This window comes from Syngnathus acus, chromosome 21 (genome assembly GCF_901709675.1).
Source record: "Syngnathus acus chromosome 21, fSynAcu1.2, whole genome shotgun sequence".
NCBI classification, from domain to species: Eukaryota; Metazoa; Chordata; class Actinopteri; order Syngnathiformes; family Syngnathidae; genus Syngnathus; species Syngnathus acus.
The window spans coordinates 11580174-11596754 of record NC_051105.1 but is presented as its reverse complement, the minus strand read 5'-3'; the positions used below and the strand labels follow the sequence as shown (position 1 = coordinate 11596754).

The 16581-nt window shown below is 42.4% G+C and overlaps 2 protein-coding genes across 2 annotated transcripts; both read right to left on the bottom strand.

Moving 5' to 3' along the window:
• Positions 1-137: 137 nt before the first annotated feature.
• ildr1b (immunoglobulin-like domain containing receptor 1b) lies at positions 138-7073 on the bottom strand. Its single transcript, XM_037239399.1, has 8 exons — positions 6776-7073; positions 4961-5131; positions 3801-3950; positions 3614-3733; positions 2084-2230; positions 1549-1674; positions 664-1490; positions 138-496 (listed from the first exon to the last, which is right to left on the bottom strand). Exons 1-8 carry the CDS (start codon positions 6828-6830, stop codon positions 458-460), a joined length of 1635 nt encoding a protein of 544 aa, XP_037095294.1. The 5' UTR covers positions 6831-7073; the 3' UTR covers positions 138-457.
• Positions 7074-11761: 4688 nt separating this feature from the next.
• si:dkey-91i10.3 (cytochrome P450) lies at positions 11762-16252 on the bottom strand. Its single transcript, XM_037239120.1, has 10 exons — positions 16239-16252; positions 15770-16137; positions 15197-15387; positions 14669-14874; positions 14397-14594; positions 13119-13282; positions 12834-13003; positions 12674-12755; positions 12298-12504; positions 11762-12227 (listed from the first exon to the last, which is right to left on the bottom strand). Exons 2-10 carry the CDS (start codon positions 16031-16033, stop codon positions 12105-12107), a joined length of 1605 nt encoding a protein of 534 aa, XP_037095015.1. The 5' UTR covers positions 16034-16137; positions 16239-16252; the 3' UTR covers positions 11762-12104.
• Positions 16253-16581: the final 329 nt, after the last annotated feature.

Genomic DNA, 16581 nt, shown 5'->3' with positions numbered 1-16581 from the left:
AGATCTCAAATCCATCTTCCTGTACGTGTCTGTATGTATCTAAAGTGTCCATTCATCCATTTTCTGAACCCCTTTTTATCACGAGGGTTGCGGGCGTGATGCAGCCTATCCCAGCTGATTTCAGGCAGTAGGCAGGGCAGGGCAGTATCTAAACTGTTTTATACAAAATAACATTTCACAGCATAACACTCACAGTAAAAACATTTAAGCAAAATGAATAAGTATTAAGCCTTCTGCTAGATCGTTTTCTGTCCCATATAACTTAGCACAGTTGTCATGGTTTTCAGTCTGTGTTGCTAAGAAAAAAAGGCAAATATTTTGATGATTAAAAAAAAACTGACAAACACATAAATGATTAACTTTGGCATAAAAATATTGGTTTACTACAATACATCACAACTGAAAAGTCCATGCTTCAGAGAAAGATGCAGCCTACTTTTGCTATCAAAGAAATGCTTCAGATGACTACGCTGGGGTTGCTACGGGAGCTCCGATCCTATGGAGAGAAGGGAAGGAAGTGTGGTTAGATTAAGAGAAAACATGCAAACAAAGTGACACAGGAATGACAATATTCTCCATCCTAAATTAAATAGTTAAAGAAAATTCCACACTCAAAGAATGAAGGAAACCGTAAACAGATGAGAGAATGTTAGCATTTCTTACAGAAAGACGGATGAGGTTCCTGCGGTTGTCGTGCCCATATTGGCTCTCCACCGAGGAGTAGCTGGGGGGCTTCTCAAGCCAATCCCTCCCTCTAGCCGCCCTTCGCCTGCCGCTGTCGTCTTCGTCCGAGCTCCAGGAGCCTTTGCGGCGTGGAGGCGATAAACTCCTCTCCCTCCGCGTGTTTCTGCTCCGCAGCTCTTCCATCAGATCATCGCGGCTGTGGGTCCGAGGCCTGGACCCGACACGGCTCTGCTCCCTCCGGGTGAGGTGGTTCCCTCTTCCTTGCCTCCTCTCCCAGTCGGAGTCGTCGCTGTACTCGCGCAAGATCCCCCGTCTTGGAGAATGGTCTCTATATCTGCGTTGTTGTACGACCCTTCCAGAGGGGTTGGTACTACCGCTGGACTGGCTAGAGAACCGTATCCCCCCACTGTCTGGCCCTCCACCTCGGGGTTCCCTGCGGGACGAGAAGCTGGGAACACGCTGGATGATAGGGGGTAGCGTGATCACCCTTCTCTCTGTGCCCCTTACGCCCATCTCATCGAGCGCTGACAGCATGCTGGGGGGCCCGGGTGTGTAAGGCACAATGGAAGGCTGTAGTTGGGGCTGAACCACTCGTGGGGGCACATTCTGAACAGGATGCATCGGCACATCCAGCCCCCTCACCTGGTTCTCCAGGTAATCCAACACGTGTCGGTTGCTCTGGAGGCTGCCTCCTGTAGCACTGCCGTTCAGGTGGTGCGGAGGGGCGGCCTGCTGCGGAAGCATCACGGGGGACAGCTGCATGGGCGCCATGGCAAAGTTCTGTTTGCCAGGATCCGAGAATGAACCTGAAAAAAAATTGTAAGATTAATGCAAGTCTTGAATTTAAGCCGTTTTTGGACTCACCTGAATACAACATAGGGACGCCCTGGACGGAGTTGTTGGAGCTGATGGGAGCGTAAATGGGTTGGCCGTGCATCCAGGGCGCCATGGCTCTCTTGGCCTCACGCAGCATCCTGTGTTGCATCACAGCTACAAACAAGGTCGAGATGAGACTCTGTGACATCATTGACATTTGTATGATGATGCACTCATGCCTAGCCATCCATTTTTCTGTCTACTAATTATCCTGTCCAAGGCCTATTCTTGCTATCCGAGGCTGACAGGCTACACCCTCAACTGGTGCTCTGTCAATCAGGGGGCCATAGTAAATGGAGCACCACTTGGGAATTAGTCCCACACGAGCTGCACAAAATTCTGTCAGTGATTCGCTGACAATGACAATACAGCCGGACCGTGCGTGAAGGTGTTACTGAAGAAGCCATAGTACAGCCAAGGCGATGAGAAAGCAGATGATTTTAAAATCCTGATTCCTGACTGACTTGTTTGTAGGCCCTCACTGTATTGTAGTAATAAAAATGTGCACAATATTCCTGTGTACCTTTTTCTGGGCAGCAGCAGGTCTTGGGACAGCAAGGGCAGCGCACGTAGCAGCAGCACTTCTGCGGGCAGCACTGACAGCAACATATGCACAATAGCATGATGAGCAGCAGGGCGCCCAAGATGATTAGCAGCACCGTCAACCAGTCTGGCACACATCACATACATAAAAATATTCAAATGCAGTCAGGTTCATAACTATTGGGCCATGAAAACAATTGTCATCTTTCCACCCCTCATGACATGAAAATCACATGAAACTCTTAACTGCAGACTTTTTCTACATATGTAAGCCTCCTACTTTTTAAGGGGCCAAAAGCAATGGGAATAATTAACAAACTTTAAATCAACCGTTCACTTCTTAATGATTACAAATCCCTTGACGTCAAATGCAGTCTGAAGTCAGGAAAGCATAGAAATCACCAGATCCTGGATTTCATTCCTGCCAGGCCTCTACTGCAATAGACATTGTTGTTTCTTGAGGCATTTTAACCTCAGTTTCATCATAAGATTTGGGTCAAGTAACTGACTTGGCCACTGCACAACATTCAACTTCTTTACCTCAAAAAACTGCAAATCTATAGTTGGGCTGCTGTACATTTATTTTCTTGGCATCTTGGCTCATACTACTTTAATTGATGCCATCTATGCATGGCCATACATGATTCATATGAATCGGTCATCATATCATTCTGAGCTGACGACAAAGTTTATTGTTTGGCTCAGCACTTATCTTGAAAACACTTTGATAACTAATATAAAGTCAATGACACAGAATGAATATGGTTAATTAAATTTGGTGAATAACAAATATTGAAAAAGAATAATCAAAATTGTTGTCACTTTCTAAATCATAGTTTGATTTTTTTGGGGTCCCAGATTGGATTCCGTTAAGTCAGACGTGGGCAATTCCGGTCCTCGAGGAATTAGCAAGGTCTGCAGAAGCTGGATAACAATCCTGATCATTTGAATCAGGTGTGTTGCAGCAGGGAGACCTATAAAACATGCAGGACACCATCCCCCGAGGACCGGAATTGCCCACCCCTGCGTTAAGTGTTAAAAATGAAGCCTTTCAGACTATTTCAGCTTTTTAGGTGGCAGATTCTGAAGACACATCAAGGATAAAAAAAAAGGATAAAAAATACAAATAGCATAAAAAAGATGGCAGGTGTGCATGGACCCCTTTTTCCTTCTCGACAATATGCCTCTATTATTTTTCAGCACTTTTCATGTCATGGCACAACCACCGCAATGCTTCACTTGTGAGGTGGTAGTCAGGTCCATAAAAAGTGCATTTCTATAGACACTGTACAAACTGTTGCACAGTAATTCTTACACCGTTCACCTGGTTTGGATGTACATATCATCAGGTTAAAAGTCTGCAGTTGAAGTCCATCTTGTTTAATTTCAAATCCAGTGTGGTGGTGTTGACAGCCAAAAAAGATTGTGTCAACGTCAAAATATTGATGGCCCTGGCTGTGGCTGTAACCGTTGGCTGGGACCTTTTGCATGACAACGTGAGGATGCTTACGATACACGATGAGTTTAACTTCTCGATCCGAGTCACCCGTTGTGTCGCCGGCGGCATCAATGGTGCAGAAGTACACACCGTTGTCCCACCACATCACCTCCGTGATGACCAGGTCAGCCTCTATGAGCATCATGTTTAAAATGTGCATAAAATAATTACCAGGACTTTGTTTTATATACAAACTCACTGTTTTGAACGGTAATTTTGCGGTTCCGGTATTCAGCGCCCAGAATAGGCTCATTGAGGCCTCGCTTTTGGACCACAGTACGGATTGTACGCTGGCGGTCCGGGCAGTCGTTGGCTGGGTCCTGACCCAGCTGGAGGGCGGCCTGGTAGCCTTTACAGACATACAGTGGTTACAATTGTCCACACAGGAAATTTAGTAAAATGAAGCAGACAATACATTCATGCTGGCAATCTAGCGACGGACTAAATTCCAGATGAGCAATTTAACAGTATAAACAAACCGGTTTCTTTCAAGTCTCATGCCAATTTGCTAATGGTTTATCTGTGTCAACGCCATGTGACACAGTAGGATTGCTTACACTTTAACAGCATACATTTCTAGATGGAGAGACTTATAAAGTTTAAAAAAGATTATTTAAAAAGTCATCGTTTTTACTGTAAAGTAATGGATTTCAACATGTAAGACAATAAAATGTTTTGAATTCAACCTACAATGAGATCAGATTAAGAAACAAATCTGAAAAATAAATTAGAAAACTGGATTTTAGCTTTATTTTTTATATTCATCTGTTAAACAGTCTTTGTTGAAAATATTTGCATACAAAAATTCAACGGTTTTAATAAGCATAATATTTCACTGTGGGTATGAATTAAAATACAGTTTTGCACAGCAATAAGTAATTTAATGAGCAGCCTTGTAAAACAATAAGAAATTGCAACTGCTAAGACACTAAACAGCAATTTGACAGACATCATTTTTGAGAGATCTTACCACGTTCAAATAAAGAATGGACTGTAGTCCGCACAATGAGCCGAGTTTAGTTTTAGATAATTTCGGCCCAAGCACTGCGCTTTTGGACTCATTTCTGTGTTAATAGTTACTATTTCATTGATGTTATAAGTTTCATGCTGCCATCAAGATCTTCTTATATTTGTACATTGGATAAAAGCACGATGGCTGGCCTTTATCAAACCATTATACATTTTTACGCTTGTGTGACGGTAAAAATTGGGTGACAGTAAACATTTTAAAAAGATTTTAGAATCGTAGCACTTGTTTTTTTTATGTGAGAAATTCATTCTGAAACTGGGAGGACTTTAGAAGTTCAATTTGATTCAGTGCTTCTTGCACGCGAAGAATGAAGCAGTTGCAGGACTCACTTGTGGAGTAGTACTCCAGAATGGGATCTTTACAGAAGGATTTAAATCTCCAGGTAACCAGCACATCCTGGGGATTTGCAGAAGTGGAGAAATCGCAGCGAAGGATCACAGATGCAAACAACATGGTACTTCTTTCTGACTCTGGAACAATCACCTGGATGCACAGCAGCTCTAATGGACAAAAAGAAAACATAGCAAAACATAAAAAGTTTCTCAAATTCTTTGGTCTGCATTTGGTCTGTTTACTCGAGACAGGTCCTCAAAGTGGAGTCCTCTAATGTGACTGAACAGGTTTACACATATTACACCTTCCCATTATCAGCAGTCCCACCTGTCAGTAAGCAAAGGCATAGTTGAATTATGTAGCGTAGCTCGTGGAGAAAAGTGTCACTAATGTTTTTTGACAAACTGACTCAAATATAATAATACAGTTTACATTATAGTACTGCTTCTGTCATGTTGATTCTGAATGCATTGTTTACAGTGTGTGAAAGCAGACTGCATAGTGCAGACTCAAAAATAACAAACCATGACTGTCATGAAGTTCATAGTCGCTTGAAAATGTAAACAATCATTAAAGGGAAAAAATCAAAAGAACCAATTCCTAAAGTGTTGATCAGTAAAATGTGTCAAATTACCACAAAGGTAGCATTGGGGATTTCCCATACTATTGTAACCTGCAGGGAAACATCAAGAGTGCTCTTTCTAGGTCAGTATTTACCAACTTTTACTGTGCCTATAGGCATGTATATGCCATTAAAATAATTTCACAGCACACAACCAAACAATCACAAACTGGATACACGGGTCAATCATATACCTTTCGCCATCTTAAGGAAGAGCAATTCATTGTTCTGTCACAATACACATCTCTTTCATAGAGTAACAAAGGAACATTAATTATAGTTTAAAAAAATGAAATAAAAAAACAATTAAGTGAACGCACGCACGTTCGCGCACACACACACACACACGCACGCACGCACACACACACACACACACACACAAAATCGAACGCACGCACGGTGCCTGCACACAAGACAGGCGAGTGTACCCCTACACCACCAGCGATCCTCTTCTTAAAGTGAATATAGACATTTCCCCACATCACAAGTGACGTCAGGTAAGGGGTCTAGAAATGCCCCACGCTTCAGAAGCTGAGCTACAGTACGTACATCCCTGCAGATAGCCACGATTGCAACGCCTCTGGGCATTATTATTATGAATATCTAAGTACTAATAAACACTGTGATCTGAAACAAAAAAAACGGCAAAGGTTTGTGGAGCCATGCATGTCCTACGTGTAGTTTTTAATTGATTGACCAATAATGTAGGCCCACGTGAGAACTGCCCAAAAGTACATATTTGTGTGAGAATATTAAAGTTGAGCGAATTTTACATGATATTTTTATGAAAATAATTATTATAATTATGACATTATTTTGTTAGTTATACGGCGCGTTTCGACTTACGTACACATTTTCCCATTGTAAACCGAGGGTATTGTATTGCAATTTTCAATAAATAAATAAATAAATAAAATTATTGTGCATGTCGAGATGAACCTACAAAATACAAAAAATACTAAATATAAGTTATGAGTATATACTAATGTGGTCACGTGACACAGGCGGCCTTGCCCTATTTGCAAATGTTGATAATTAACTTTTCAGCTTCAACTGTTTGCTTTCGTGACCTCGCCCTGCGTTCAAAACACACGTGCACGCACACACGCACGCCCGCTCACGCACGCACGCGTATAAAATGGCTGAACAAAGTGAAAAAGAAAATAAAGTCGCCGAAACAAAGCCTCACCTGTTGGAAGGTAAACCACCAGCAGCAACAGCGTCACAGGCATCATATTTCCCATCACCTTGTATATTCCCTCTATTCTTCTTTCCCTTCACAACAGCGTCGCTGATGTTCCAAAGTCCACCGAGATCCCGCTACGTGGGCTATAAACACCTTTCCACATACTAGGACAAGTTTTTTCCCTCCCAGAAAAACATGTTATTAGTCCGAGGGTAATGTGCGGTGTCAATGAAGTGTAGACAACAAACAGTCGTATGTTCCCACAGGTGCACGCAAGGAGGCGGGCCGACTGTCTTGCCTCCCATCCCCCACCAAATGACGTCACGTAACCCGCCCTACTTAGATACGGTTTTTTTTTACACCCCCCCCACTCAGACAAGTGCAGTAAGGAAATAACATTTACAATGCACTAAAATCTACAAGCTTTAGCATTGTGTGCAGAGGGCCACAGATTTGGAATGAGCTTGACGAAACACTAAAGATGTTGCGATCCATATCCATCTTCAAGGCAAATCTAAAAAATCAACTCCTATCAATGTATGTTTAATGTGCTGATTATTAATCGCATGAACACCTGTGTCCTGTTGTTAATTTATTAATTGCAAATCCAGTGTAACCAGAATACTGAGACTATCTATTACTTGTCGTATGTTTATTGTGTGTTGTACCTTATTGTGTGTTTATTGTTATTGTCTATTATATATCTGTATGTTGTCCATAATGTAAGGATATCTGGCCAATATCTGATACTTATGGGAAACCAGGCCCCCTATTAAAAGCTTTAAATAGCTTGCTTGGGGTGACCTTTCACGCATCCATAATACTGTTTGTTGTTTCATGTTGTATGTCTTGGATATTGCGTGAATAAACTCAAACTCAAAAACTCAAACGTGAAAACAACGGGTATCTATCAAAACAACTAAAGGCATGAAGAAATGTGAGCATTTTGGTCAAAGCTAAGAAAAAAAGCTAAGTATAGGGCCAGTACTGAAACAATTGAGGCAGAAAGAGAGCTTTAAGCAAAGGAACATTGGGGAAAAGGAAGGAAGGTAGAGTAAAAGGAAGCGTGTAACCAGGAAGGAAGTACCTGTGGAGTGTGCGACGGAATAACAAGGGGACACTGGATTAGGTACACTGCCATAATAAACTAAATTAAAGTCAAATTTTTAGATCAAGATCTTATCAAGATCTTACGAGTAAGATTTTAAGATATGTAATATCAGACGCAACACATATGACAGCCTGGTCCTGGCAATCAGTGATGCGATATTAAATACCATCCCTAGACTGTCACATGCGGCAAGAGGGAAACTAAACCCTGGGTAACCCAAGGGCTCTCTAATTCCATTAAGCATAAAAATAAACTATACAAAAGATATTTAAGACAGACAACAATTGAAAATAAAAATAAATATACCGCCTACAAAAATAAACTTACACATTTATTAAGGATAAGTAAAGCCAACCATTATAGCAAACTTTTGCAAGATACACAGGGTGACTCAAAAAAATCTTGGCACACATTAAACAATGTCCTAAACAGATGCTATAAACAAACCACGCTCCCCGACTCCTTTACTAACAGCAACATTGACCTCGCTAATGAATTCAATGACTACTTTATATCCATAGGTGAGAATTTATCAAGTAAGATCAGCCAACGACAGGGAGCTTCATATCAACATTACCTGAAGGGTATTTACCCAAACTCTTTCTTCCTGAAACCAACAGAAAAAAATGAAATTCTCAACATTATAAAGTCCATGAAGACCCCCAACTCAGCTGGTGAGGATGAGATTAAAAGCAGAATTTTAAAATGTATAGCAAATGTAATTGCTGACCCACTTGCCCACTGTCTCAACCTCTCCCACAGGCATTGTTCCCGAAAGAACAAAAATTGCAAAAATCATCCCTATATACAAATCTGGTGACAAAAATGATAAGACCAATTACCGGCCCATAGCTATACTACCCACCCTCTCCAAATATTGGAGAGAATCGTCTACAATAGATTAATCAATTACCTCAACAAACTAAACATATTAACATCATCCCAATACGGTTTCAGGAAGAAACACACCACCTGTATGGCTATCCTGGATGTACTTGAAAAAGTTAACGACACCTTAGAACAAGGGGACTATGGTATTGGTGTATTTCTGGACCTATCAAAGGCCTTTGACACCATTGATCGGAACATACTCCGAGATAAATTGAATCATTATGGGATCCGTGGCTTAGCTCTTAACTGGTTCAAAAGTTATCTTACTCAGAGACAACAATATGTCAGCATTAATAACACTAAGTCGCTACAGAAATGCATCAAGTGTGGGGTCCCACAAGGCTCTATTCTTGGCCCGTTGCTCTTCATCATCTATATAAACGACTTGGTTAATTCCTCTAAAACTCTCCATAAAATAATTTTTGCAGATGACACCAACCTGTTTATATCACACAATAATATGTATGAACTTCACGACCTTCTCAACAAGGAACTACAGAGGGTGAACTCTTGGCTTAAAGTAAATAAACTTTCCCTCAACATTGGGAAAACCAATTATATGATATTCCACTCTAACAAAAAACAATTAAAAATGGAAAATCCTATCACTAAAATAAAAATAGATGGTGAAGAGATTAAAAGGGTCCTCTCTACCAAATTCCTCGGGGTCCACATAGATGACTGTTTAAATTTCAAAAGTCACATAGACTACCTAGCTCATAAACTATAGAAATATGTTGATCTTTTTTTCAAGCTGCGGCACCTGCCGCCATGCTCATCCCTTCTCACTTTATATAAAACTTTATTTGAACCACATCTTAACTATTGTAATATTATTTGGTGCAACACCTATCCAAGCCATATCAAGAAACTGGAAATATTACAGAAAAAGGTCATTTGCGCCATCTCCTGGACAAAACCAAACTCACCCACCTGTCACCTGTTTGCCCGTTATTGTATCCTTCGACTCAACGATTTCAATTACTATCGCAACGCTTGTGTAATATATCAGGTCATCTCAGACTCTAACCACAGATTAAAACAGCTCATTCCCATCTCTATTCCCCAGCACACCCACAATACTAGACACAAACACCTCATTGTAGGTAAAAACCGCAAATTAATGAGAACCAGTATGAGTGTGGTGTGCCGGGGACCACAGATTTGGAATGAGCTGAGCGACAGCCTCAAAATATCACAATCTGTCTCCATATTCAACTAAAGCATCAACTGTTGAACTCTTACACATAATTATACTTTATGGCAGGGGTCACCAACCTTTCTTAAACCGGGAGCTACTTCCTGGGTACTGATTATGGCAAAGGGCTACCAGTTTGACACACACCTCTGAAATAGCCAATTTGCTCAATTTGTTATTATTGTCATTTCCAGTTCACATGTAAGTGTGATTTTAACAAGAATAGCAAAAATACATTCAAACCTTAGTTTTTGACCACAATGCGTTCCAGAAGGCGGTTCGAGAAACGAATCGGTCGAATTCCGAATCTATTTTTCCCATTGCAGATAATAGAAAAATTTTTAATCGATTTCAAGACAACAACAAAACCACCTTTTTTAAGCATTTTTTCATTTGCGCATATTTCTCCGATCGCGCAACTGCAGCGCACCGCCGACCGCGCAACTGCACCGCGCTGGTCGCATTATTGTGACAGAGCCTGTCGCTGAAATTTAGAAAATATTTTTAAAGTCCTGATGTACTTTCCAAAATTTAAGTGGACCTCAGTGCGCAGGTAGCTTAATTTTGTCCGAACGCGCAACAGTAGCACGTCGCCGACCGCGCAACTGCACCGCGCTGGTCGCATTATTGTGACAGAGCCGTCGCTAAAATTTAGAAAATATTTTTAAAGTCCTGATGTACTTTCCAAAACTTGAGTGGACCTCAGCGCGCAGGGAGCTTAATTTGGTCCGATCGTGCAACCGCAGCGCGCCGGGCGCTCACTGTCGCATTGCTTTAAGAGCGTCTTTGTGTTTTAGGATGGCTTTACTGCTCCCACTTGCTTTCTTTGGAGGCATGATTAGGGGTTAATACAATCCTCAAAGTAACGAAAATACCATAACAACGGAGTCAGTCGGCATCCGGGCCGTGCGGTCGGGTTTTCTCGGGTCCTCCCGGCTCATCTCGCGAGGTTCGACCTCCGAATTTTGTTCGACTACCGAAGCAAAGAAATCTCGAAATTTTTGTTCGAATTCCGATTTGTTCAAGAACCAGGACGTTCGAAAACCGAGGTTTGACTGTAAAATAAATAGATGCAGCTCACTGACAAGTGCCGCTATTTAAGCTAATTTTAGAACAGTCCCGCGGGCGACTCATGCGGTCCTCACGGGCGAACTGGTGCCCGCGGGCACCGTGTTGGGGACCCCTGCTTTATGGGATCACAAACTGTATGTTAAATGTATATTGTTATGTTGTTATATTATGTTAAGTGTACGTTGTCATGTTAGCGTCATGTTATTTTAGGTTATGTTAAATGTCCGTTGCGTTACACGCAGCATGTTAAATGTATGTAAATGTCATGTATGTAAATGTCCAATGTGTATGCCTATTATAATGATAGCTCACCAACAACTAACTCTACACAGAAGGCTCCTACCATAAGCTTTAGTTAGCTTCCTCAGGAGACCTATTCACATGCCTAAAATTATATGTCCAGCAAGCTGTATACATGATCTGTGTGTGTGTGTGTGTGTGTGTGTGTGTGTGTGTGTGTGTGTGTGTGTGTGTGTGTGTGTGTGTGTGTGTGTGTGTGTGTGTGTGTGTGTGTGTGTGTGTGTGTGTGTGTGTGTGTGTGAATAAACGTAACTAAACTAAAAAAAAAAAACATCCCCATGCAAAAATAAAATAAAGTTAAAAATACCCGCGTGGCAGTGGCTGGTCCTTCCTAAGAATAAAATGTACAATTCAAAATGGGTTTTTTTCTGCGCTCACCAAATGTATAACAAATAAGCCATTCTGATTATGGACAAAATATGTGCATGTCTTTTTTTTTTTCTTTCAACCAATGTACAACATCACAGTACGTTAATACATTTTGTTGCTTAAATGCATAATAAAACCATATCAACAATAAAGGTTTTGTAGCACGCGCGAACACACACACACAGACACACATACACACACTGACACACACAGACACACACACACAAACAAAAACTCTCTTTCTTACCAGTGCAAACGTCTCGCTAAAATAAAATTGTTAATTTTAGAGTAAAATCAATCATGTTATTAGTTGAAGTCCAATGTAGGCAATGCCTTAATTAAAAGTGTCACACAAAAAGTGTTTGTTTGTTTTCTGAACCAAGCCTTGCCCATCACACTTGTCTGTCCTTGAAGATGAGGTTGATGGGCGCGGCCGGGCACAGCAGAGTCCTGGTGATAGGTTTGACGGGTCCGGTGCTGCTGGGGTCAGGCCTCACCTCAAAACGAGCGATTAGCTTTGGAAACCAGACAAGAATTTAGTTCCAAACCCCAATTTGAAGCCCTAACTGTATTTTGAAACCCTACCGTGGACAGCAGCAGGTACATCTCAAGCTCGGCCACCCGACGACCCAGGCAAGCCCGGATCCCGAACCCGAAAGGCACCGATCCGAACGGGTGTTGCTGCTGCTTGGTGTTCTCCTGCCGCAGCCATCGTTGCGGCAGAAAGCGATGCGGCTCGGGAAAAACGCTGTCGTCGTGGGAGACGGCGTAGTGGCACAGGTGGAACAGAGTCTGAGCGGGTGGATGACAATTGCCAATTTAATGCCAAATCCATCATAATCCAGATTTGATCCAGATTGCATCTTTCACATTAGTGTAAACGCAACATGTAATGAGTCATTGTTCTGAGCCACCCGTTGTCGTGTGTGGGCGGCGTAACTTTGTATGATCCAAGCCTCACCCTTTTAGGAAATAGATGATCTCCCACCACAATCTCGTTTTCCACAGTGAGGCGAGCGTTTCCCGGTACGACGGGGTAAAGCCTATGCAGACAACACACAATGTGGTTGTTTAAAAAAAATGAAAAAGAATCATTGGGTACAGTGATGTCCCACTCTCACCGCAGCGTCTCCCTAACGACAGCCTTCAGGTAGGGCATTCGGGTGATATCTTCGGCGGTGGGCATTCCGCGTGAGGCGGGACAAACAGTCGACACTTCCTGGTGGAGTTGGTCCTGGATGCCAGGCTCCTTAGCCAGATGGTACAGAGCCCACGAAATGGTGTTGGATGTCTGAAGTAGAAGAAGATTGTAATAAATAGGACTTGGAATGCATATTAAATACAATTCAATAAGCAGTAAATATTATTGCAAGATTAAGAGCATTTGATAAACGAAAGGTTTAGACCGTGTCGACTCCCGCCAGCAGGAGTTCGGTGACGCTTCCCAGGATCTCGGTGACGTTCATTTTCTGGCTGAGAAGCAGGTGAGTCAGATAGGCGCCCTCCATGTCACCATCCACCTGCTCCTTCTTCCCCAGCTCCTCCAGCTTCTTCTGTACTAGCTCTTCCGCTGCACAAAAACAACCACATATATTAAGATTAAAGATTAAAGTCCCAATGATCGTCACACACACACCTGGGTGTGGTGAAATTTGTCCTCTGCATTTAACCCATCCCCGTGTGATTTTAATCCATCCCCTGGGGGAGAGGGGAGCAGTGAGCAGCAGCGGTGCCGCGCTCGGGAATCAGTTGGTGATCTGACCCCCCAATTCCAACCCTTAATGCTGAGTGCCAAGCAGGGAGGCAATGGGTCCCATTTTTATAGTCTTTGCTATGACCCGGCCGGGGTTTGAACCCACAACCTTCCAGTCTCAGGGCGGACACTCTACCACTAGGCCAGAAATGGACAGAAATACTGACAAAGCGGAAAATAAAATAAACATATAGACACACTTTTTATTACGAATTGAATTTTTTTGTACTAGTGGTGTATTCATTGTAATTTAATTTAAATTTATATTTGTTCATATTGGTTGGTTCTATATTTCATTATCTTTTTTTTTTATTGAGTGGTCACTGTAAATGCTTGATCTACTTTGTTTTCTCTTTACCTTTAATTGTATACCTAATAATGTCGATTATTTTGTAGCTAATGAAATGTGGTGCGCAGCTGGCGCCCTCTAGCGGTACAATAAAGAATCCCTGCCTTTTTAAATTGAATACATTCGCATTTAACGTTCGTTTAGAAACATTTAGGTACAGTTTAAAACATTAACGTATAATACATTATCATAAAATCATTATTTACGTTTTGTATTAAAAAATGTGAGCGACTGTGCTTTGGGATTTAATTCAAACAAACTGAAGTTGAAATGTACTGCAGTTGTATCAGCGCTGGGGTAGGTGGTGAACTTTGTACCTTGAGGGAGGTCACGACAGACTTTACAGTGCATTGACACGGACCAGACCGAGTCCTCAAATGACTCCCATTTGTGTTCATTTACTAATGTCAACTATTTTTACTCCCTGCACACGTAATCATTAACAAACTCGATGAAAGGTGCACACAGAATAAGATTTTCACTAATAAAATCAAGGTCTGGGCAGAACACTTTCAAAATTGAAAAGATGATTATAGTACCGTTATTTGATCATGGTAAAAGTATTTCTGATGATGGTCTCACAAAATTTGAAGAGGTGGTCCCAGGTGGCCGCAAAGTTTTTCCAGAAGGGCAGGTAGGGCCAGTAGCGCTTTGGGAAGAGGATGACGATAGAAGACAGCCGGAACATTTCCCCCACCGAGTGGATGAACTTTTGCGTCTCCACGGGTATGTCCTGCTCCAGGCAGCCCAGACGCGTCTCGAACAGCACCGAGCAGATGCCTCAAACAAACACGTTTTATTTTCCACAAACTGCACCAGGAAAGTGAAATGCAAATAGTTTTTTTTTTTTTTACCTTCAAAAGCAAACCTGTAAAGTTCTTCAGTCACGTCGGGCACCAGGTCGGTGACGCCATTGTTGTTGTTGAGGCGCAACCAGCAGAGTCGTTCCACAAAGTCGGCCACCACCGGGTTGATGGTGTCGGCGTAGGAGACAACGTGCTTTGGCTTCAGCATGCGAGGATTCAGGATGCTGCGGATACGCAGCCAATTGGCCCCAATCCTAAAAACATCAAAGGGTTAGCTTGAAAGCTAACAATTATAGTGTCATAATCACACAACATTATGCTCTAATATTGCAAATTAGTTTTGGGATAAAAGTCACACTTTATCATCAAAAATATCTTCTTTAATGTTGCAACTTTCATTAATGTAATATTTCATTTTTTTGTGTGCTACCTTTTCTTCACTCTTCAAATGTGTGTTTTGAGTGTTGTTCACACACAGCATATGGAGAAAACGTCACGGTACAAGTCAGACAGGAAAAACAGAAAAGCGCCAACCAACAAGAGTCGGCGTAGGGCGGTCAAGGTATCAAGACTCACTCGGTGAGGGGCCCGTGGGCTTGGTTGCGCACCTCTCGGTAGTGCCTCCAGTGCGGCATGTCGGAACGGACCGGGTGCCGACCCTCCTGGCGCAGAACCTGTTCGATGAGCTCGGCGCTGGCCACGTTGACGACTACCAGGGGGCCGTAGGTGGATTTCCACAGGGGTCCGTACAGCTTCTTGTGCTCGATCTGGAAGCAAAGACCCACTTGTGTTTTAATGGGTCAGGTTCGAGTAGAAGGTTGCTGAAATAGATGATTTGGACTGTTGTAGGTCTTGTCCAATTGCATAATTGTGTCACAATAATACTACTGAATGGGGGCGGGGCTGATTTTATTTTCTGATATTTTTCTTCTTCTTACAACTTAATCTCAAACATAATTTTTTTTTCCAAATATTCTGACTTTCTTTTTAATAGTCAGATTTTCTTAGCAACCAAAGCAATGATTGAACAAGCCCACCTGGATATTTTGGGGGCCAAAGGAGGACAGCAACAAAACAACAACACAGGGTAAATAAAATATATCAAATCTAAATAAAGAGGCGTGAACACAGCCTGCCTGGCCTACTTACTTGCATCTGCTGCGTGGTTTTGAAGTATCCCTTGACGAAGAGCCAGTTGAGCGTGCTGAGGAAGCTCGGCCCGCCCAGCTCGTCCATGCTTTTCACCCGGCCGACGTCGTCCGACACAGCGCCGGTGCAGGTGGACGATGCGGGGCGGCGCGCAGGCTGCCGAGGTTCGACCGCCAGGCTCGTCACTTCGGCCGCCGGCCGCGTCTTCACATGGATCCAGCAGCGGGTCCGCAAGCCGAAGCTGGTGATAACCTTGGCGAACATGTCGCGCTCTTCTGCGACGGAGCTTGTTGTTCGCTTTGCTTTTGTTGTCCGCCAATGGCGCAGCGTGCTGGGAAAATATGCGGACTTTGACACGGAGCGACCCACTTTGCAGACACAATGACATGAAGAAACACGTTACTCGGATTAAAGTGTTCAGAACTTCAGGAACGTTGCATTGGTGCCAAGAACAATTTACGTCACTCACCATGGTGACTCACTGATCCCACCCGGCATCTTCACTTTAAAAATAGTTCGGTCAGTGATAACTCAATTATGGCTCAAAAACGCAACGACTTACTCTTGGGTCAATCTGACAATAAATAAATAAATAAATAAATTTCCCGTGTGTGTGTGGGGGGGGGGGGGGTCAAGTGTTAGATTTTTTTCATTGAAATTTACCAAAGTGTGACATAGGATGTTTGGGGATAATTCAAGACAATTAATTCAAACTCTTCCTTGTTCAATATACAGAAAAGCATATGTTCACATTTGCAAAACTTTACACATTTTGTTGAATTAACTAAGTGTGTGTGGTAGAGGAAATGAAT